General features: G+C 39.6%; 1 protein-coding gene across 2 annotated transcripts in view; it reads left to right on the forward strand.

The window, feature by feature from the left end:
* THSD4 (thrombospondin type 1 domain containing 4) overlaps positions 1–21,524 on the forward strand; it is a 212,098-nt gene extending 190,574 nt beyond the window's left edge. For both annotated transcript variants that reach the window (XM_066558881.1, XM_066558882.1), the window contains 9 exons: positions 137–233; positions 1,104–1,346; positions 3,592–3,721; positions 4,467–4,671; positions 4,948–5,121; positions 15,297–15,470; positions 17,672–17,851; positions 19,739–19,883; positions 20,694–21,524. In XM_066558881.1, coding sequence (XP_066414978.1) covers positions 137–233; positions 1,104–1,346; positions 3,592–3,721; positions 4,467–4,671; positions 4,948–5,121; positions 15,297–15,470; positions 17,672–17,851; positions 19,739–19,883; positions 20,694–20,836 — 1,491 coding nt within the window. In that variant the 3' untranslated portion in view covers positions 20,837–21,524. The remainder of the gene's footprint in view (positions 1–136; positions 234–1,103; positions 1,347–3,591; positions 3,722–4,466; positions 4,672–4,947; positions 5,122–15,296; positions 15,471–17,671; positions 17,852–19,738; positions 19,884–20,693) is intronic.
* Positions 21,525–22,626: the final 1,102 nt, after the last annotated feature.

A 22,626-nucleotide genomic window follows, 5' to 3' on the forward strand; every position in this document is an offset into this window, starting at 1 on the left:
TTTTTTGGTCATTAACCATTGCTTCTATCCCAACCAGTGATAAATAACATTACGTAGCTGATCAGTTCAAGTTGATATTTAAGTATTAGTAACATAACAAGTGGAAGAACTCAATGTGTGCTGGTTTTCCTTTTAGATGATTCATCAGCAGCCTAACCCTGGTATACATTATGAATATATCATTCCAGGAGACAATGTCATTAGTCCTCAGTTGCTTGCTCACAGGAGGCCAGGTAAAATGTCACCATTTCCTTTTATCAAACACTTTTTGTTACTTATTAAGCTAATGGAGAAATTCATACCAATGAATTAGTGTAAATGCTGTCATTGATGTCAGAGAGGCCCAGAATTTCACCCTATGAAATGTTAAATTAGAACTCACCATAGATTTGGTAAAACTTCAGTGAATTAAAACTGGCAGGGTTTATTATGCTTTAGCTGGGAAGATTACTACTTTGAGTAGAAGTGTTGTAACCATGTCTCAGAAATTAAATAGAACATGATCTTTATTTTCAGAGTGTTTTTCTTTCTGAGATAATTTAAAACAACCCTCCACAGTTCCCTTTTCCTTTTGCAACTGGAGAGGATCAAACAGAATAGTGTTCTCTTCCCAAGCAAGAATCTGGGCAGCCCCTGCCTGAGCTGTGGGTATGTGCTGTGTGTACACCTAGGAAGTTCTGAAGGACAGGAGAAACTTTGCAAGTGAATTTTCTCCTCACTTTAATGTTCATGACTTGCTTTGGCAGATTTCTGAGTGTTTGGTATGTTCATAATGAGGAGCAGCTGTGCTGTGACATGGGGAGGCAGAGAATGCAGAGCATGGAACAAAACAAAAATGCTTTGGGAAATTTTGACACTGGCTGCATTAACTCTGCGTTGTCTTTGGAGATTCTTCAGTTTTTAGTTTTTAATGTACTTGCTGGCTAAGATTTGGTTATCTTAGTTTAAACAACACAATCTTTGCAGATCACTATTAGGCAGTCTCTACATAGCAGATTAAAGCTGCTTCCAAGTTTAGTGATTCTCCAGTTCTAATTATTAGAGAATAATAACAAAGACTAATAAGCTCATTATTTTACTTTTCTATTATTGTCCATCATCAGGGGAGCCACTCAATGGTCAGTTAGGAATGCCAGAAAGTACAAGTCATGAGTCTGAGGATTTGCACAGAGAGACAGACATTCTCACTGGACAGTCAGCTGGAACCTTTCCAGTTATTCAGCCAGGAAGATTTCCTTCTCATCAGCCAGAAAACCAGGTGCCTGCTATGCAACCATCAAGGCAAAACCGAGAATACAACTGGAAACAGGTTGGAAAAACTGAGTGTACGACTACATGTGGGAAAGGTAAGTGCTTTGTGTGTGCACAAAATATGGTTAGACCTGCTGTTTTCTGTTCTCTTGCAACCAAAGGTCACATCACTACTATTACCTGTGCTTATATTTAAATCAGTAAAACCGGCAAAATTTGAAATAGAAAGTGTGGAAACTATAAGGAAGGATATGGCATTTGTCTGTGAAAGGAAATATTTCAGCATTTATGGCGAGCTGCTCTCTCCCATGCCCTTGGTACACAGCTACTTTCCTCAACATCCTTTGGCATTCTTTACCATTCCTTTTGCCTCTCCAGCTTTGTCAGATCCACCCACTGTGCTTTTTGTGTCTTTGTCAACTGTTTTCTGATCTTCCTGGGAAGGTTTCACAGGCATTTCATCAGACAGATCTTTGTCTCATAGGATGTTGCTGGAGCAGCACTGGTGTGACTGCAGAAGTCTGAGGTTTTAACGGGAAGAAGTGGGAAGGAAAAGGGGTGGAAAGGGCCTGGTGAACTTTTGGGAAGTGGTGCATAAACTGCTTGTATATACTACAGGGATTAAGCTTTGCTGCCAGACATTCACAGTGACCACAGATTCAATAATGGAGAACACAAGCAATTACTTGGAGGAATAAGTTTTTTTGATGGTAAAAGTGAAATCTTTTGTACTGTGCATAGCCACCTACCACCATACCATAAAACTGCAGAGGTTTAAAATAAACATGTACCAGTGTGGGAGCTCAGCTGACTGTCACCAGTTCATATACATGTAGAACATTTGCTTCCTAATTAGTTTGAGAAGACACTTTGTAAATTTGGTCTAAGGCCAGATGGGTGTGCATGTTATAGCTACAGACAGCTGAAAAAGTCCAGCAATATTGATAGCAATCAAAACTGCTTCTCAGTTAAAAAAAAAAAGAAAATTCCTTGGAGAAATTACTGCAGAAGTACTAGAGCTAAAATACTACCAGTAAAATTCAGACTTCCTTAAGTCAGCCCTTTTGTGGAGAAAAATATTTTAGTTGGCATTTAAGCACACTGTGCTTTTACTACAAGTCATCTAGCAGAATCCATAATTGTGTCTGATTATTGGCTAGCAGCAATCAGTCTGTATCAACTACTGAGTGACTGAATTCCCATACTCAAGGTGAATTTCAGTATCCAAATCAGGTAATTTATGGTGCAGTTGCAGGAACACATCAAGGTAAATTTATTCTTCCTTTCCATCATAGAAATCTTGGTTGTGTATGCCGTGGCCTTTATCAACATTGGCACATGGTTCTTGTTCTTTCTGCAGAGATCTGGTCACTCTTGGCAGTGGCATTAATGAAATCTGTGGCATTAATGAAGATGGCAAAGCACTAGGACGTTCAAAAAAATTAAAATAAAAAAAATTAATTTCAGCCTCCTATTTATTCCATGAAATTTAGCAACAGAGCTGCCAGATATAAGTGTCTCTTTTCCCATTATATGAAGAATGTGTGCATGTTCTGATTAAGTTAAATTCAAAAGAACCTGGATCTTGAGAGCCAAATCCTGAGACTATTGAGAATGTATGAACATTTCTTGTGATCTTGCTGTGAAATGCCCCTGCCTCTCTGATGGCCCTAAGGCATTTCAAGCCAAACTAGGTTATATAGGCTGACAAAGAAAGGAGTGGAAAAATCAGGAAAAAAATCTGTACTATTTAAGGCTTTGTTTTCATTTTGCGTCATTCGGTAGAGGACACTTTCTGCTTTTTTCTTACCTCTGTGTTTTCCATTTTCTTCTACTTTATTTCTTCATGCAGAAATATAAATGATAGTTTTTAATTATTTTTTTTAAGATCCACCAAAGTTAAATGACCTTAGGAAATTCTAAGTTGAAAGAAGAAAAAATAAGTTATTTTTGTGCTACCTAAAGAAAAGGGAGCTAAATTAACAGTTTTGATGAAAACCTGAGAGATTTCAAAGCATGTTTGTAAAACTTTGACTTAGAGAAAGACTTGATTATCTTTCTTTTACAAAGTGAAAATGCTTCCCATGAGAACTGCCACCATCTCTTGTCCTAGATTTCCATTTAAGATAACTGAACAAATAGATCTGCTGGAATTTGGACAGTGCAGAAACTGCTACCGCATCCTGTCAGCTCTTACATTTGGAAATTTTGGATAAACCTTTGTCTGTATTTCCTGTTGTCAATTTATGCTTTTCCTTTCTGCATCAATGTTGGATGCTGCTGTTGTTGCTGCAGAGTGTTTTGCAATTTTTTACCAATTAATTGTCTGTTTAATTTCAGGATCACAGTACCCAATTTTCTACTGCGTCAACAGAATCACTCACGAGGAGGTACCCGAGGGTTACTGTGACAGCAGCACCAAACCCATTCCAGAAGAGGAGGCCTGCAACCTCTTCCCATGCCCTGCTTTGTAAGATACTGTAACTTAAGTGAAATAACCAGTGTCTTTGGGGTCTTGCATGTCAAGGGGGCAATTCTAAGTAGGAAAGTAGTTTGACTTTCAAAATACAGGAGTTCTGAAATAAAATGTGTAAACAATTTAGATACTTCCTTTAAATGTGTGTCTGTGTCTTCATGCTTGTAAAGAAAAAACTGAAAATAGCATTTATTTAAAAGTGACTGAATAAATACAGTGAAATTTTGGAATGAGAAAGCTCTATCTAGAGATTTTTTTCAGTCTCTAAAGTTAATTATATTTGTTCATTGCTTATCATTTACTATTTCAGTTTTACTGATGAATGAATGCCTGGATGCATTTCGTGATTTTTGTGTTGTCTATTTTAGAGCCTTTGCTGCAGAAAAATTTCATGCAGCATATCTTAAAATTTTTGGGAAGTGTCATTAGAGCAGTAATATATATTTTAGACATCTTTTAAAAACCAAGCAGCTGTTACAGGCTTGAGTAACATTTGTAATATGTCTGGAGACCATGAATTGTGCAATCCGTATCCATGCTCACAATTACCAGCCTCTGCAGGAAGGCTGCGTAACAAGTGCGTGATGGTGCCTCCTAAGGGATCACTGCACACACAGAGACTGAAGTGGGATTTTATAGGATTCTGGACCAGCATAAGAATAATGTCATTCCAGTTCTGTTAAGATCAGTGTTAGAGAGTTCTTTGTGGAACAAAGATATTCTTTTTTTTTCACTTCAGCTGGGATATAGGGGAGTGGTCTGAGTGCAGCAAAACCTGCGGGCTGGGCATGCAGCACCGGCAGATCCTGTGCCGGCAGATCTACGCCAACCGCACGCTGACCGTGCAGCAGTACCGCTGCCAGCACCTGGAGAAGCCCGACACCACCAGCACCTGCCAGCTCAAGATCTGCAGCGAGTGGCAGATCAGGACTGAGTGGACCTCAGTAAGTAGGATCCATTCATTTGGGGTAGAATACCTCAGAAAGAATACAAATTTTCTTGTATCACTAATCAAACATCAGCTTGGTTTTGTTTAAAACAAAGTGGAATATTAAAAACCTTGGAAATAAGCAAATCTTAGTTCAATAAATCCCTGCTTGACTATGACCATCAGTTTCCTAACCAGAAAGATGTCTTAGCAGGAATAAATGAATGAACTGAATGGTTCCAGCTCCCTGATAAACCACTGCAGTCCTGATGCAACCTCCTTTTTGTCCCAGTGTTCAGTGCCTTGTGGAGTGGGGCAGAGGACTCGAGATGTGAAGTGTGTCAGCAACCTTGGGGACGTTGTTGATGATGAGGAATGTAACATGAAACTGCGGCCAAATGACATCGAGAACTGCGACATGGGCCCCTGTGCCAAGAGCTGGTTTCTTACAGAATGGAGTGACAGGGTAAGGCTTCTCAGTATCTTTATCCTGCCAAGCTTTCTAAAACAAGAGCATCAGAATTGTAAAAATACACATCTGTATAGCCATAAAAGGAGTAATCTTATTTTCCATGTTTATTCTTGGTCTTTTAAACAGGCAAAAGCAAACAAAAAAACAATGATCCCAAGGGCTTCTTGAGTTTGTGTTAAGATGCAAGAATGCATAGAAAGGGCAAGCCTGTGGGTACATGGCCAAATGTCCAGACTTAGAATTGGCTCTGAGTCTGAACTTTCCAAAATATTGAGTGTGCTGAGATTTATTATTCTTCTTGCTTAGTGCTGAGTCTCGAGATTCAGACTCTTAAAAGTTTCCCCACTGTTTTGTTAAGGGATATAGATTTGAGGCCTGATGTCTGGGTTTAAGTTCAATCCATAAACCAATTATCTCATAGGTGTGAAAAGAAGGGAACAACTTTATAAAGTCAGGCAGGCTTGATTCAGGTTCTTGTATTTTGTGAACGTGGATGTTGGGGTTAATTTTCTTCCAATGAGTCAGATTCTCTGCATGAAAGCAGTAAAACCAGTGGTGATTTAACTTGTTTCGTGATTGGGCTCAGAGTTGTTGTTCAGTGGTGATATTTATATGCTTTCATTAAGAAAAAACATGGGCTACAAACATGGGCTAAGAAAAGCCTGATATTTTGGTCCCTCTTGTGGATGCTTGCATATCAGTTCCATCTGTAGGCAAGTTCAGCCTTCAGTCTGTCTTTGCTTTGACAGACAAATAATGTAATTATCAGTGAAGCTGTAAGATTACATTCACAACTTTATGATTTCATTGTTTAGATCACTTTGTGATAGTACCTCTGAAAGCCAGGAATGTCAGGCTCACAGGCTGGACATTAGTTTGGACACTCAGAAGATTTTCCACATGGTTTAGATGCCAAGATGGAGCAGGAACTTCACAAGTAGGGCGGGTACCTGCTATGTTGCAGAACTTTAAAAGGCTGATCAGACTCTTGTTACAAAGTCCACAAAATTTTCAGCCCTCAGATGACTCAAATAGATTTTATAAAGAAAACAAAAGTACAGACTATTTAATCTGTGTCATTATGACTTTTTTTTCCAGTGTATGCTCCTGCATAGTATGGACAGAATGATACCAGGAGAAGCAGAGGTATTAGTGCAAAGGGCAGAGATTTTGCTATAGGGAAAAAGCAGTGCTTTTTTTTTCTGCCTTTTTTTTTCTTACAGATCTGTTCTTTCTACAGTGCTGTTAAATCCATTATACCCTCAAAGTCATCATTTTGCCCAGCTGCTCTTGTCCAGTGCAGTTCCACCACATAAAGCACAGACATTGCAGTGAAAACTCTAGCACCATCCTCTTGATTATTTTACACTGATATTTAGTCCTCTGCAGAATTAAAAGCAGCTTTTGAGCTGAAGGTTATAACTGTAGAATGTTATTATGCTTATTTATACATGTTAAATGAGACGTAGAAGTGAAGCAGGTAATGTGGAAAATGTTGGAGGTTTTTTTTTACCACAGACTTTTTAGGGCTGGAGAGTAAAGAATGGATTTTGTTACCTTCTCAGTTTATATAAGTGTACAGATTAATTTCTTCCAAATGCTTGCTACTGTAGTTGGCATTATTCACCATCACTTCTGCCAGGAGTGGGTTTGGAGTTTGATTCACAAAGAGGATGTAAGAAACAGCTTATTTCAGGAAAAAAGTAGATTTGAGGTGAAACATGCAGGATCTCCTAAGATTCACGCATACCTCATAACTGGGATGTTGAGACATTCAGGGGCAGGCAGTGAAATACAGGAGCAGTGAACAGCTTTGCAAGGTCAGGCTCTTGGCCATTAGCTGTCTGCTTGTGCCTTGAAAGGGCTGCAGCTTAGGAGCAGAAATTTCTCTTTCTTTGTAGAGAAGTGTGTTTGTGTTGAAAAACAAGAGAATTCTGTCATGGAATAGAAATGGTCATTCCCAGGTATATGGGCTTTGCATGTGTCATTTCCCCAAACAATTCCTTAAAAAGTACTTTAAGCCAAGCCACACTTCAGCAATAAGCATAGATCAGCGATGGGCAGCCACAAATGGTTCAGATAAGCAGCCAAAAGTTCAAATGCTTTAAAAAAGCTTGTTCAAACCTCTTGAGTCTGCAAAACTGTGGTGGAAATCTCACAAGAACAGACCTTCTTTGTGAGATTTATTACATGCCTACTTCAAGTCCCAGCTGGAAATACCACAGAACAGTCTTTCCCATTGTATTTTGACATTTCAGCCATGCCTAGAAATAAGAGGTAAAAGAACTTATCATAACTTTTGGAACTTTGAAATGGTTGAGTTCAAACTTAGTTACAGCTGGAAGAGAAGGCCTTTTCTGAACCCACTTTGCAAACACTTCATGTGTACAGTTGCACATGCAGCAAGTAGAGATTTCCAGAAGCCTGTCAGAGATTGGTTAGGCACATACTTCCTCTTTCAGCAAGGGATAGATCAGACTTCCCTGTCTTGATTGATGGGATGCATGAGCTATTACAATATAGCCTTGGTTAACTAGCAAAACATCAAGAAAAACCACAGCAACATAAAAAATTACCATTGTCTTTGCTGGCAGCAGATGTTCAATTTCAGGATTTGATATTTGTGCAGAATTTGACATGGGTATTCTTTAACATTGTTTTAAGAAAAGAACATGGTCTAATTTAGGAATGGTGAAAAGATTTTGTTTTCTTGTTTTACTGAGACCATGCAAAATTTTAATTGATGCAGAAATCGTGCTAGTTACCTATATTATTATTAATAGTTTCTGTGGTTCTGAACTAGTAGCTATCATTACTTTTCCCTAAATGTGATTTCAGCAATATTACATATATGCACTTAAAAAATCTGTAGAGCATATAGAAATTTGTGTGTAGGAGTTGTGTTTCCTTCCCAGGGGTGGGCTATATGTTGCTTTACCCTGTAAATAACACTTGGCTGCCTTCTTGCCCTGTTCTCCAGGGCATTGTTTTCCTACAATGTATTTATGTATTTTATGGGCCACCTGTTTCGCCCCATGGCATTAACCTCCTTGGTGTTGGTTTCTGCACACACTGAATCTTTATATATGTAATTAAAAACCTCTTCATATTCCTAAGACAATGCAGTTCTTGATTTGTGGTATTTTGATAAACAGGTATCAGAGTCCATTGAGTGTATGTTACACAAACAAGGTGTGTGGCCACCATGTGTGCTCTGGAAAGGAAGGGAGGAAAAGCAATTCGTTTTTGGGAAACAAGCACTTCTTTTCTGAAAAGTGTACACTCCTGTTCCTTGTATGGGAAATAGGTCTAAACACCATCTATTGATACCCCCAGGCTCAGTTTTGAGAGAAACAGAAGTTTTTACCCACTTCAATGGAAAAGATTACAGGTTTAAAAGTCTGTAGTAGCAGAGTGAGACTGATAGTCTTACTTTGTCTGTGCCTGTCTTTGCATTTATTGCTCTATCTTGAGCATAAATAAGACAATTAACTTAAGTTTCATGGCTTTGACTTCTCTATGATCTTTAACCTCTTTTGCCTATGGAGAGTCTGGACAAACTTTTATGATATTTTTATTTACATTTGTAGAAAAATTGCTTCCTGTCTCATAATTCTCTAAAGATGTCATCCTGCATTAAAGCAGCAGAGTTCCACCAAACAGTGTCCATTAATCAGTAGAGTAAATCTGGTGAACCTTACTGAACTTAGCAACAAAATGGGATTGATGGGAGCAGATGAGATTCTTGCAAACATTTCACATGACTGATTCTTTGACAGCTCTAATTGCTGGAAAGTTTATTTCTCCTATGGGTCAGGAGTGGGAAACTGCATTCTCCTGATTTACAGCAATGGGAGACTCACCAATGTTTCCTTCCAGCTAACTGGAGCATTTCCCTCCTGCATTTTTGTTTATTCCTCATTGCCATCTCCTCTGTTCATTTGTTTCTCATTTTATGTTTAGAGCCTACTTAGAAAAGAAGCCAAAATACAAACAATTCTTAGATGTTAATGAGATTCTGCGGCCAAAATAAAATCTTGGGAAGAAAGGAAAAATGCTGCACATCAGGGAACATAATCAAAACAAACCAAACACATGCTCTGGATTTCACTCTTCATTAAAAAGAGTAACAGCAATGCTTCTGTAATAATCTCCTGCAAGAGAACTGTAGTAAAAGGAGAACTTCATAAAAGCAATGCATTATTCCTCTCAATTCTAAACATTGCCTAAAGGGTTCAAGTGTGTTTGTTGACCAGTGAAATCTGGAACTACCAATGAGTACTGTAGCTTACACTCTTCTTTCACTGCTTTTTATTTAAATCTGGATACTTCACTTAAAAATCTCCTGAAACATGGGGGGAAAAAGAAAAACCACCATTAAGTTTGTGCAGGAGTTAGTTATTTTTTATTATCACTCTTTATTTGTTTTAGTATAAAATGAAAAAACAAGAGAGAATACCTTTTTTCATTGATTTCATGTGGGATTTATATGGAAATAGAAGGTTTGCATTCTTTATGAATATGTAATTCACTTCATATTTGCAATGAAGCGTACAGCCAGGAGGGTTTGATAGAAGGGTGGCCAAGGTCTACAGAGATTTGTGTTCCCTTGTGACCTGCCTTGCTTTGCCCCGGTTCAGCCCCTGAAGCCTGCCTGGCTGTACCTGTTGGCCCAGTGTCACAAGGAGGGTGGCAGGCAGGGCCCAAGCAGGGTCCAGGCTGTCAGGCAAGATCAGTGATGAGGCAGGGGCAATGTCAAGCTCAGGATCAGAGCAGGGACAGAGCCCGGGGTCAGACCCAGCCCAGCCACCCTGGGGCGGGTCTGTGGCCATGGGGCAGGGCCAGGCTCAGGCTGGGAGGGAGTCCCAGGGGAGGGATCATGGAAGGGCAGGCTGTGGCTGGGTAAAGTCGCCTCTCTGAGGAAACGGGCAAGGACTGATGGAGCAGAGCTTAAAGGGGCCTTGAGCAGGGTGTGCCTGGGGCCAGGTGAGGCTGGGCAGGGCCCCCTCAGTGTGCTGCTGCACTCAGCCCATGGGCAGTGCTGGCAGCTCTGCAGGGAGGGACACGGTGTGAGCCAGAGCACAGAGGTGCCCTCCCTGCTGCTGATCACCTGAGGGGACATTGGTGCTGGTGATCACTGAAGGGACATTGGTGCTGGTGTTCACTGAGGGGACATTGGTGCTGGTGATCACCTGAGGGGACATTGGTGCTGGTGTTCACTGAGGGGACATTGGTGCTGCTGATCACCTGAGGGGACATTGGTGCTGGTGTTCACCTGAGGGGACATTGGTGCTGGTGTTCACTGAGGGGACATTGGTGCTGCTGATCACCTGAGGGGACATTGGTGCTGCTGATCACTGAGGGGACATTGGTGCTGCTGTTCACTGAGGGGACATTGGTGCTGCTGATCACCTGAGGGGACATTGGTGCTGGTGTTCACTGAGGGGACATTGGTGCTGCTGATCACCTGAGGGGACATTGGTGCTGGTGTTCACCTGAGGGGACATTGGTGCTGGTGTTCACTGAGGGGACATTGGTGCTGCTGTTCACTGAGGGGACATTGGTGCTGCTGTTCACCTGAGGGGACATTGGTGCTGGTGATCACCTGAGGGGACATTGGTGCTGGTGTTCACTGAGGGGACATTGGTGCTGCTGTTCACTGAGGGGACATTGGTGCTGCTGTTCACTGAGGGGACATTGGTGCTGCTGTTCACTGAGGGGACATTGGTGCTGCTGTTCACTGAGGGGACATTGGTGCTGCTGTTCACTGAGGGGACATTGGTGCTGGTGATCACTGAGGGGACATTGGTGCTGGGCTTGGAGGGTGCCATGGAGCTGCTGCACTGACCCAGCACCTGCTGCATGCATAGGTCCACTCTGAAGAGAAACTATTTAAAACTAGGTATCAGAAAATATTTTGACAGTGCAAAAAGATAATTCTTCCTTCACTCCCTTTTTTTTTTTTTTTTTTTTTTTAAATCTGCCCCCATCTGCTGTGGCAGAAGTGATCTTCTGAAATACGATTCTGGGTGTATTATTGGAAAAACAAAGGTTATATAATCTGTCTAAAATCCCTTCTGAAATGGATTTTCTCAGAGTAGGTCAAATAATGTTAAGGAGTTTTATAAATGTATTTGAAACATAGATTTTTTTTTTCTAGTAAAATCAGGCAGATGGCTGTAAAAGTCTTTACTGTCTTGTGAGAGATAATTAAGGTGATGAAGGTTAAAAGTGTGGTAGGCAGAAATCCTGCACAAATAGGAGTGTTTTACTCAAACTCAATTGGTGGTTATTTAAAACTTTAGTTAAGGCTAGCAGTGATGCTGAGGCCTGTGTGAAAGCTCTCTGGAGGCCCAGGAGAATTCTGCTGCCACTCTCCTGTGCTCTGCTGCCCCATTTGAGTGCAATGAGTAGGGCTGGCACGTTAGTGAAGGGGAACTGGCACTGCTAAAAGGGATTTTCTTGCTCTACCCTTGTCTTGTAGCTGTGACAAAAATTCAGACTTCCACTCAGAGTTTTCCAAGTTTACAGGAACTTGCCTTATTTTCCTGGACTGCTGCTCAGTTGCTTTCCAACAAGTATCAGAGCCCTGAATGAGGGGTTTTATTTTTAGTTTTTAATGGGTATGGAAAGCTTCTGAAATTGAACTCATGAGGGAAGGACCTCAGGAAGAGGAAAAATGTCAGACTCCTTAAAACACAGACGGAGGTTTCTGAGGAATTTGTGCCAATTAAAACAAGACTGTGAAACAAAATATCTTATAATAATAGGACCAGAATAAAGTTGCAGCTTGTGAAAGTTCCTCATGTTTCACAATGTTAGGTTATGGCAGTTACTGTGTATTAATGCAACAAATCAATGGCACCAAATTGAAAGTAATGGGTGTGTCAGTTGTGAAAAACAAGGGGAAAAGATTCATTATCCAACTCCCTACACCCTGCCTTGGACCTTAGAAATCTATGATTTTCACAGAGAAGATTTTTTGCTGAAAAGGAGATAAAAACATTAAAAAACATGCATAATGTGAAACATTCAGGTTTAAGTTTGCTTTGTAAATCCTTAGAGGGTAGTTAATCTGTAGTAAAATCTTGCAGCAGAGAGTGGAACAACCCTATACCTTCCCATTTGGTATTTCCTCTGTTATTTGATATGCAAGCCTAGTTCATAACATAATCATTTAAAACATAAGACTAGGGAGATTTTCTGGATAACTTTACAGACTAAATTTGTTCCCAGCTCTCATTTGAAAAGCAGAAAAGCAAACTAGATTGTCAAATGAAAATTAGTTATCAATAAGAAAAGTATTTGCAGAGTTATGCATAAGTTCTCTCTGTTTAATGTAATTGGACACACTTGGAACGGGAACAGCCACAGAATTGATTTCTGTAGGTTTGAGTGGGAGCCAGGCTGTGGGGCTCAGCTCACCTGTGAGTGGCCTGTCTGAAATGGGTGTAGTTCAGTTGTAGTTTATGTGAACAGGAAAATGTTCACTACTAGCAGAATTTACATTATTCTTGTAGTTTCAAGATTTTACCAGTTTACCTTGAAAAGGCCTCCTTAGCCATGAAATTGGTTTGCTGAGGAGGTGAATCTGTTTTACATACCTGCTTGAAGGTGGAAAATTGTGTTGTACACCACCAACAGAAAAGGTTCATTATGTTACTTCTAGGCATCATTTAAGAGATGCTTAATTACTTGATGTTGCAGATGGAGGAAGAAACCTGAGTTTCTGTTTTTTCCAAAACTGTTAGAAAAATTGCTTCTAAAGAGATGAATCACTTCTTTAGTTCCCTAGGTATTCCATTTCAGTAAAGCTTTGCTATTCTATTTGAACATCTTGTGAAAGAAATCAACTTGCTGATAGGAAAAGTGGTTTTCTATTCTCTGTCAGTGAAATAAGTGTAACATGACTACATGTTTCACACAAGTAACCAGTGTTCCTCCCTGCAAGTGAGTAAAGAGCAGTTTGCCACCAATGGCATTTTCAGTCCCTGGGCTCTCAGGAAGATGAGTTGACTGTGCTGGTTGGTCCTGTTGTTTATAGTGGTGTTCTCATGGCATCTGCTGTTCTGCAGCTGAACTATTGGAAGTGAACCCTGACACTGTTACCAATGGCAGCTAAATCAAGTTAATGGTCAACTTTGTGTCTCATTACCAGGTTTTTGACTCATTCTTAGTAAATAAAATTTTTTAAATGTTCTAATGCACCACAAGGAATGTGGTACTCATTGTGGAAGTAATACACAGTTTCTCCTAATTACATTATATGTTAAAAATAAAATCTGAAATAGCAATCAAATGCATCTTTTTCAATCATACATGACATATTTATTTGTGGGTTTCTTTGCATGTGAAATATAATTGCTTTGTTTAAATTCCATTGTTTACATATCTTTCAATGAGCTGCACATAGGTTTTTCTTCTTTGTTAATGGTCTATACACAGAATGCTAAATGCATTTTAACAGAAAACGAAAGGGAAGATCAAGAAATAATTAAGCAACAAAGGAACAGTCAAACACGAGACTTTATTTCCTTGGCATGTTTCTGTTTTTTAAATGTCAATAGTTTGATGCTGCTTAGGACAGTGAAATACCAGATACTTTCCTGCTTCAGTAGATGAAAGAGCAAACTCTAAGGGCATAAATGGAATTTATCCTGTGATTTGTGAATGACGTGCATACTGTCTCTGAATGGGTGACATAAATATCTGCATATCACTATTTAGTAAGAGCTTTTAGAATTTAGCAGTGTAACTTTCAGAATGGTGAGCATTAGTTACTGGAAAGTCGTATCACTAAAAAGCAACATTGAATGGACATAAGCTTCTATGGCCACCTCTCCTAAAACAAACTTTAAACTTTCAGTTGAAACAGGCTGGGCAATAACTCGTGGTAGTTACAGTTACTTACTGAGGACTTACCTGAATCTTTTGAAATGACCTGTCAAAATAATTTCTATTCTTCTACTTCACTGTGCTATCAGAGTCTGTCAGTTTGTTATATGGAAGAGTTCCAGGATGTGCAGTCACTTTACTCCCAGTGCCACAGCCCTCAGAGTTTTCCTGACCTTGTCCTTTCAGCCAGTGTAAGATCCACCTGGCTCACAGCTTGAATGCTTGGAGGAGAAACCAGAGAGCAAAACAAAGGCTGAACTAGGACTGCTGTCCTATTTCTATTGAAATTACCCATTCTCAGAGCTACTAATTAGTGTGAAAAAAATATTAATAAAATGAAAATTGGAAGAATTTATGGACAGGAAGAAGAAAGGAAAAGTAAGAAAGCTAACAAAAAGCTGTAATCCAAGAGTTTTCTTTCTTAGCTAATCTTTTCATTTTTGACTGTAAAGACAGGTACACGTGTAGTGTTTTCAGAAGTATGAAACTGTAAGACAATTTGCTACAGCTGAATTACAAGTAAAAATAATTGACTTTGAATGAATGAATGAGTGAATGAACTTCCATGACTGTCATTGTCATTTCCTGTGCTGTAAGAGCCTAAATGAGGGATGTGGGACTCCAGGCAGTTCTTCAAAATGCAGTTTATTGTATCCAAGAAGTTACAGCAGTCCAGGGTGGTGGGTGACAGAGCTGTGCCTACAGGTGTCACCTCCAGCTGCAGGCAGGCCTGGACACCCTTTGGTTTTGGTTACAATGCATTCTATACTTTTCTTTGCTGAGCATCTTAATACAGTAGAACCAATCTATACCTTAACTTTTACCTATAGCCTATCATAACTACTAAAATTACCATATTCATGTTACTATTCTCCAGTCACTAAAAGTTAGTACTTTACAGTTTAGGCTAGAAGTTGTTTTTCAGTTTTCTTGCAGTGGAAAATTCTGAGACCTTTTTTCTACTTGCAACATCTGCTGACTTGTTTGCCTGTGCTGTCTTTCTGCTTGGTAAAAACATCTTCTTTGAGGTGGGTTTATCCTTTGCTCAAGTCATAAAAACCCCTTCTAACTAACTCACCCTTTGCCTCCTTGGTTATCCAGTAAGACTGGCTCAGCAATTCTTTTCTTCTATATCAAAACTTGCTTCCATCTCTATTCCTTCTTCAGATTCTACATTTAAAAATCTTTCTGCTAAGCACACACACATATCTGTGAAACTTTCTTGTCAAACTTCCATCCTTCCCAACACTGTGCCCCTGTTGTGTCTCTCGCAGTGCTCGGCAGAGTGCGGGGACGGGATCCGCACACGCTCCGTGCTCTGCATGACCAACCACGTCAGCAGCCTGCCCCTGGAGGGCTGCGGCAACAACAGACCCGCGGAAACAACGCCCTGTAACAACGGGCCCTGCGCTGGCAAGCTCGAGTGGTTTGCTGGGGGCTGGACACAGGTAAGGCAGGGACCAAGCCTAACATGTCTGTTGCTTTTCTGCTGGTATTTTACTTTTAAACTTGTATTTCGATGCAGTAAAGATGTGTGCCATAAGGTATTTCTTCATCTCTCTAGAGTATTTTTTGGTATTTTAGGGTATCTAAATACTCTAGATACCAAATATATCTATAGATATCATATATATATATATATATCAAATATATCTATTTGGTATCTAGAGTATTTCTCTCTACAGTATTATTTGGTATTTTTCCCTGTATTTTACTGAGTTGATATTCAATACTTTTCAGCATCTGCTGAGTTTTTTTACTTTGATAAAAAGAAAAAAAATTGTTTTTCTTCTCCTCTCTATCTTCATTTTTTGTTTTTCACCTACTGACCCAGTGTATTTATGAAAAGAATGGTGACAGAATTTTGCTCAGCATGTTCAGGTAAACACTAAAACAATGGATTTGAAGTTCTTAAAGTAGAGCCTTTGTGGTCATGCATGAATGCAGGGAGATACATACCTATACATATGTATGCATATGACATTTTTAAAAGTTAAAGAAGGCAAAAAGCAATGGCTAAATCCAAAAGTTAGCTTTGGTGTTGTTGTACTGAAAGTCATTACAATAAGCAAAAGAGCAAGTTTTGGTTAGTGGGCTCTATACTGATACTCTGTCCTCAAAGTAAATTCTTCCCTTCATCCACATCTAGTAGCCCTTGTTCCAAATGAGCATTTCTTCTGTCAGGTACAAAGGCATTTCAGAAGCTGTGCTAACTCATGCCCAGGCATTTGTGTCCCTTTGTGTGGGCTCTGGCATTGCCTGGAGAGCCTTTGGGACTGCTTGGTGGAGCTGTGCTGTTAACTCACTGCACTGCAGATCCACAGTCCTTCCAGGAGATAAGGAGCTGGAAGTTAAACTGGAACAGCTGAGGGGGAGATTACAGGGCTACTGCTATGCTAATGCTTTCAAGTGCAAGTAAAAATTATTGTGTATCAAAATATGTATAACAATAATAACAAATTCATATTTAAAAAATCTTTATCTGCAGTTCTAATAACAGATGAAATCCAGGCCTTGTTACTCAGACTGCTCCAGACAGTGAACAGGAACTCTGTACCCATTTTGCTGTGCTGGAAAGGTGTTCAGTTCAGAGCATCCTGACTATTCTTTTAATTCACCTTTTTTCTTTGCAACTGAATTGTTTGATGCACACAGTCAAAGTCTTTACTGATCTGAAAGCTGTGTCTGACAACATCAGTTCTCCTGGCCAAGCCCTGGCTGGTTTATCTGGTTTTTAATAGCAAGATGAGGGCAGTCAGTAAGGCAGAGCAGTGGGGAACACTGAGGGCTGGCCTTCCCCTGCCAGAGCTAAGGTGGGTGTTCACATGGTGCCTTTAGAGGAACCATTGAAAGAGATGATTTGTGTTAAAGAAAGTGCAGTTACTCTACTTCCTGTAGAATTTATTCAGGTGCATTTATCTTAAGGTTCTTCATTCAGCTCAAGAGTTTTGTGGGAATCTGGTAAAGGGATTGTAAATTCTACCAAAAATATAAAGAAAATCCCCAGTGTTAGGAATGTTTCATTGGTTTAGGCTGGAAAAAGCCTTCTGAAAACCGTAGTCCTTTATGCAACCTAGAAACCAATGTGTTGCTGTAATCATCTTCTAAAAACCTTTTTACAAGTGCCAGAAACAGTATTGTGTGTGTACTTAACCTTTAAATGGGCAGTCGGAATCCAAGTGAGTCAAATTCACTTTTCAGGACTGGAACCAACACTACATCACATAGATACTTGCAAGTATGAAAATAACACCCTGGCAGATCAAGGCATTTTCTAAAAACAGCACAGAATGTGAGGCTTTGTAAAGCTGCAAAACTGTGCTCTAACCTTACAACCTTCCAAAGTTCAGTGCAGCACATAGGATCCTGCTTCAGCAAGAAACAGTAACTCTGCTTATGGAGAAAGTGAGTTATGCTTCTCTGTTGATTGGGAAAATAAATACCGGTTTCTTTTATAGCTACAGGTAAAACTACACTTTGAGATTTTTCCAGAACTACACTTAGAGTCATATGTCTTCTTCATGAAGATAATTAGAAATGTTTTGAGTCCATGGTAGCATGTGATGTAGAGAAATGTTACTCTGTAAATAAGTTGATGGACATAAGGAGAATAACAGATTTTCCCACTTTTTTTGGTTCCCTGATACAGTGCTCTACTGAATGTGGTAGTGGAACTCAGCAGAGAGAAGTAATTTGTGTTAGGAAAACTGAAGGTAATTTTGAAGTTTTGAACCCCTATGAATGTTCATATTTGGAAAAACCTCCCAGCCAGCAGTCCTGCTACCTCAAACCATGTGGATCTAAGTGGTTTCATACAGAATGGAGCACAGTAAGTCTGTCATGTTTTCCTGTATCTGTACTTTATTTGACACATCTTTTTCTGTTTATATTGAAAGAGAGCACTATTTGCATACAACCACCCATCATGAAATTGATTTAACTTTGCACAGGATTGATAATAAAAAGAAAGCATACTCTTTGCCTGGTGGAACATAGAAAATTCAGGAAGTATCTTGACCAGAAAGAGACACTGCACAGTTGTCTTTGCATCATTGATGTCTTGTTCGTAGAATCTTCCTGTTTTATAAAGTTGGTTTGGCCCTTACAGTGAGACAGTGTGGTGCATTTAGAAGTTCCTTTTAGATCTCTAGTTTCATTAAAATTAAGGAGTATTTAATAAAGAATGAGGGATGTATTCATTAGAGTCAGTTTTACCATAATATTTTACTGTAAACTCTTCACTGTAATACTTAGAACTTCACTGGGAGAAAATCTGTTGTACAGCTTCATGTATCTTCAGTTTCCCCTGGAAGTGGACCAGCTACATTTACCACTGTGCCACAAAACACTTCAATTTCATCCATAATTTCTTATATATGATGTAGTTTATTAGTTTTCTACCGAAAAAAATCAACATTTTTGTCCTAAATGAAAATCAGGAAGTCCATTGTCATCTTAGAATGAGATGACACCGTATTGAATGCAGTCACTTGGACCCTTTGTTGAGCCATAGCTCAGGTTGCCATTGGCAGCTCTGCAGTGTGGATGCAGCTCAGAATGGTTTGTGTGAAGTGTGATGTGAGTCTTGCTTCCATTCTAAGTGCTTAGGATCTCTAGAGACCCGAAGTCCTTATGGCTGGATGTGGATGTGGAATAATTACAGTATTCCATACGGGCATGTAACAGGAGTAACTCTAGAAAAATCCATGTTCTGTTACTGTTGCACATGGCTGCCCTTTCAAATGTGGGTAAAGATTGTACTTAAAGATGAAAAAACACTTTAAAAATGTAATATTGAGACTACTTTGGTTAGTTTTTTACAATATATGAGTTTATGATCACGATAAGTTGTTTATGCAGTGTTAGGAAAATAAATAATTATGCCAAAAAAGTCAGAAAGAAAACATTCTTACTGGTTTTGGGTTATTAAGGTTTTAATCGTAAATGACCCAAGTTTAATTAAGTTTTTGAGCATTAGGTCAAACTGGACGGTGAGCCAAATCTCAAAGACCTCACTCAGGCAAAATCCTTGGCCAGTGGGGATTTGCTTCAGTATGGGCAGAAATGTGTAATAATTGGCTTTAAAAGTACCATAACAAGCAAGTACAAAAGTCTCTGGCTTCATAACAGACCCTGAAGGAGCACAGAAATATTTCCTTAAGAAATTCAAAGAAACTTACAATGGTTACTAAAATCATTGTGCTGCAAGAAGTGAAAAATAATTGAGTGCTAGGGAAAAAAAAGGTAATTAAAATTATTCTTGCTGGTATATAAATGGCAAAAGGGACAGTGGAGGGCAGGGCAGTCAAGTAATAAAGTTCAGTGCAGTTAAGTTCTTAAAGCAGGAAACGTGAACACTATGGAAAGAGTAGATTTGGGAGATACATCTAAATGAGCAGAGAACAACCAGACTAATTAAAGAAGCAGATGCTAAGTAATGAATTCAGAAAGGGAACTGTTCCAGCTTCATTTCAGTTGCACAGCATCCACTATGTTTATTTGTCGGCTTGTTGCTCCGGTGGTCAAAAATGTTTGGGAATCTTGAAGAACATTTTCCCTGTATGTTAAGGGCTTCCTAGGTAGAAAATAAAAACCAGTAGGGTGAAGTTGATAAAAGGCTGCAGTGATACCTGGCTCTGGCATCAAGGTTCCCTTGTTTACTGTCTGTAATGACACATCTCCTGTGGCCTTCATGAACTTCAGTTCATTGTTTCAGTGTTCCAAGTCCTGCGAAGGAGGCTTCCGGCTGCGCGAGGTGCGGTGCCTGTCGGATGACATGGCAGCCAGCTCTCAGTGTGACCCACAGCTCAAACCTGAAGAGAAGGAACCCTGTAACACCCAGGATTGTGTCCCTGAAATAGGTAAGGGAGAGGAAACTTCTGTATAACTGTGCAACTCCATCTAGTGGAGAAGTTATTTTATAGACTTCAATAGTATACTTTATTGAGTTCGGGGTTTTATTTTTACACAAAATACAGCTCTTTTCTGTGATTTAAAAGTAGGTTTCCAATGAAAATGTTTTCCTTGTAATGTGTAAGAAACTGGCTTATTCTTGAAGTTGCTGAGAATGTGAGAGATCTGCTTCTGTGAAAATGGTAAATTCAGGGTGTTTTTCTGCAGCCTCCTTGCATTCTCCAAGGTTTCTCTTGGAAGAGTCTTTAAAACAAAAAAAGGTATCATTATATACTGTTTTTGGAAACAGGTTCTATAAGAACCAACAAAATCAAACTAAGGTATTAAGTGCAATGAAGCAATTTCCTTTTGTATATAGTAAATACAGGGATGCACTTAATTTGCATTGGAATTAGTCATTCATCTCATACAGATTTGAATTTTATAGTAATGAGAATGGCTAAGAAGAGAAAGAAGCAAGAATTTAGAGGCAGTTTTAACTCTGAATGTTTTCCAACAACTTTCAGTTGAGAATTATTCAACATGCTAAGACAACAACATTAAAAAGCTGGGGAAATGGGGATAGTTACATTTCTTCCATGCTTTATATATCTTTATATGAAATCCTAAATAATCTAATTTATTTGCTTAGGTAACCTATTTTAACCTGACAATGAATGCTTAAATACAGGTTTTACATGGTCAAAGGAAGAGTACTGATTATTTGTTGCTCTAGTACTGTTTTCTTCAGTTTCCTCTCTCTTCCTTTCTCTGCACAGATGAGAACTGCAAGGACAAATACTACAACTGCAACGTGGTGGTTCAGGCCCGGCTCTGTGTGTACACCTACTACAAATCAGCGTGCTGCGCCTCCTGCAGCCGCGTGGCCAACAGACAGCCAGGCTTCCTGGGCCGCAGATAACACAGCCTGCCCTGCTCACTGCACCTCTGGCACTCTGCACGTGGAGCCGGGGCAGTGCTGCTGCTTGGACTGCAGCACTTGGAGCTTCCTAGAGATGGGGTTTATATTGCTGAGTGCATCGAGACTTTGGTTAAATCTCACACCCTTTCAGTTATTGTGCAGTTATCTCTTTTAGGATGTTTGTTGTAAAATCATGATTTTTTTAAAGCATTCATTTTTAATGATACTATTATTTGCACCTGCTCATCAGATACTTATTTAAGGAACATACTGGCCTTAAGATTGTGAAATTAATGAGAACTAAAATCAATTGCAGTCAATACTGGAGATAATTGACCAGTATGGATGCAGCTGCTCTATTATTTTCTGAGTGCTTACTTGGTTTTTTGGACTGCCTTAAGTTAGAGGACTAAATCAATGAAACATGCATGAGAAAAATGACTTCCCAAAGAACCAGACCCTTGAAAAGCATTTATCATCAGTTTCCTAGCACTCTAACATTTATTTTTAACTACTTCAGTCCATTAATAATAAATCAGAGTCACTGTTAAGGTCTCTCAGTTGTCTTTTTAAGTGATGTCCTGTCCTTAGGCAGCAAATATATACACACTTGACTGCCAGAAGGTGCCTTTATATTTAATTCATAAACTCGTGAAGACACACTTTTATAATTCTGTATGGATTTTAAAATCCGTTCCCTACCAGAGCGACACTGGTGTCTAACTCTTTAAGTCTTTAACAGCTGCAGCTGTCAGTGAGACAGGTTAACCAGAAAGGTGAAGAACCTTTGCTGGTATAAAAAGTGATTGTTTCCATTGGTGAGGTCTCTTTTCTGTAGGGGACTTATTTCAGAACTGGGATCTTGCCTAATTCTTGTCTCTGCACTGCCAAACCAAAGTACTTTGTTCAGACCTAGTCTGGAGATGTCACCAGTTTCTGAAACAGCCACCAAAGGAGAGAGGTCTGTGTGCCTTAGAGCAGTCTGTTACTCCTGGTATCAGGCAGCAGTATGGGTCTGGTAGCTGAGTATCTGTCCAGAGGGGATCTTAGCTATTGGCATTCTTCAGGTTTTGATCAGTTATTACAACATACTTGTCTTTTTTTGCTCAGTGTTTCATTGTGCAGATCTATTCATACCACTCATTTTCTGTTGCTTAAGGATGGCTGCAGACTTAGAGCTGATTTTAAGTGGTGATTTTTCATTTCTGCAATTACTGTACTAAGCCTTGAGACTTGCTAAGGGCAAATAGTATACTATGCAGTGCAGATGAGGTTTTGCATTATCTGCTTGTTCTCTAGCCTTTATTTGAGAGGTCTTTCAAATGTGTAAATAAGGCTGAGGGGAAAAATAGAAACACCTCTGCTTATTCAGCTGTTTATTACAGCATATTGCTTGTAAATTAGTGGTGCCCATCTATGCATCTGTTCCTAAAGTGCCTGATGTCTGAGTTGCAAAGCAGCTTAATAATCTATGTTCAGCCAATCCCAGAGGTGTGATTAAGGTATCCTGCCACTGATGCAGAGCCATGTTTGAGCCTCATTGTGTATCCTTTTCTTCTTGCTGCTTTGGTGGAGAGGAACGCTGGGAGGCAAAGGTTGCTGAGTGTGAAAGCAGTCACATCAGTTTATGTGCTGAGAGCCACGGGAAGGTGGAATTCCTGTAGTCTAAAAGCTGCCTTGCATTGCCATTAACTTCTGAATGTTCGGATTTGGTCACTCTTGAAAAATATGTTTTGGATATGATGAACTACTACTGTTTGGCTACATGAAATGAAGAAGTGTTTCCCCTA

Source organism: Molothrus aeneus, chromosome 13 (genome assembly GCF_037042795.1).
Source record: "Molothrus aeneus isolate 106 chromosome 13, BPBGC_Maene_1.0, whole genome shotgun sequence".
Classification (NCBI taxonomy): domain Eukaryota; kingdom Metazoa; phylum Chordata; class Aves; order Passeriformes; family Icteridae; genus Molothrus; species Molothrus aeneus.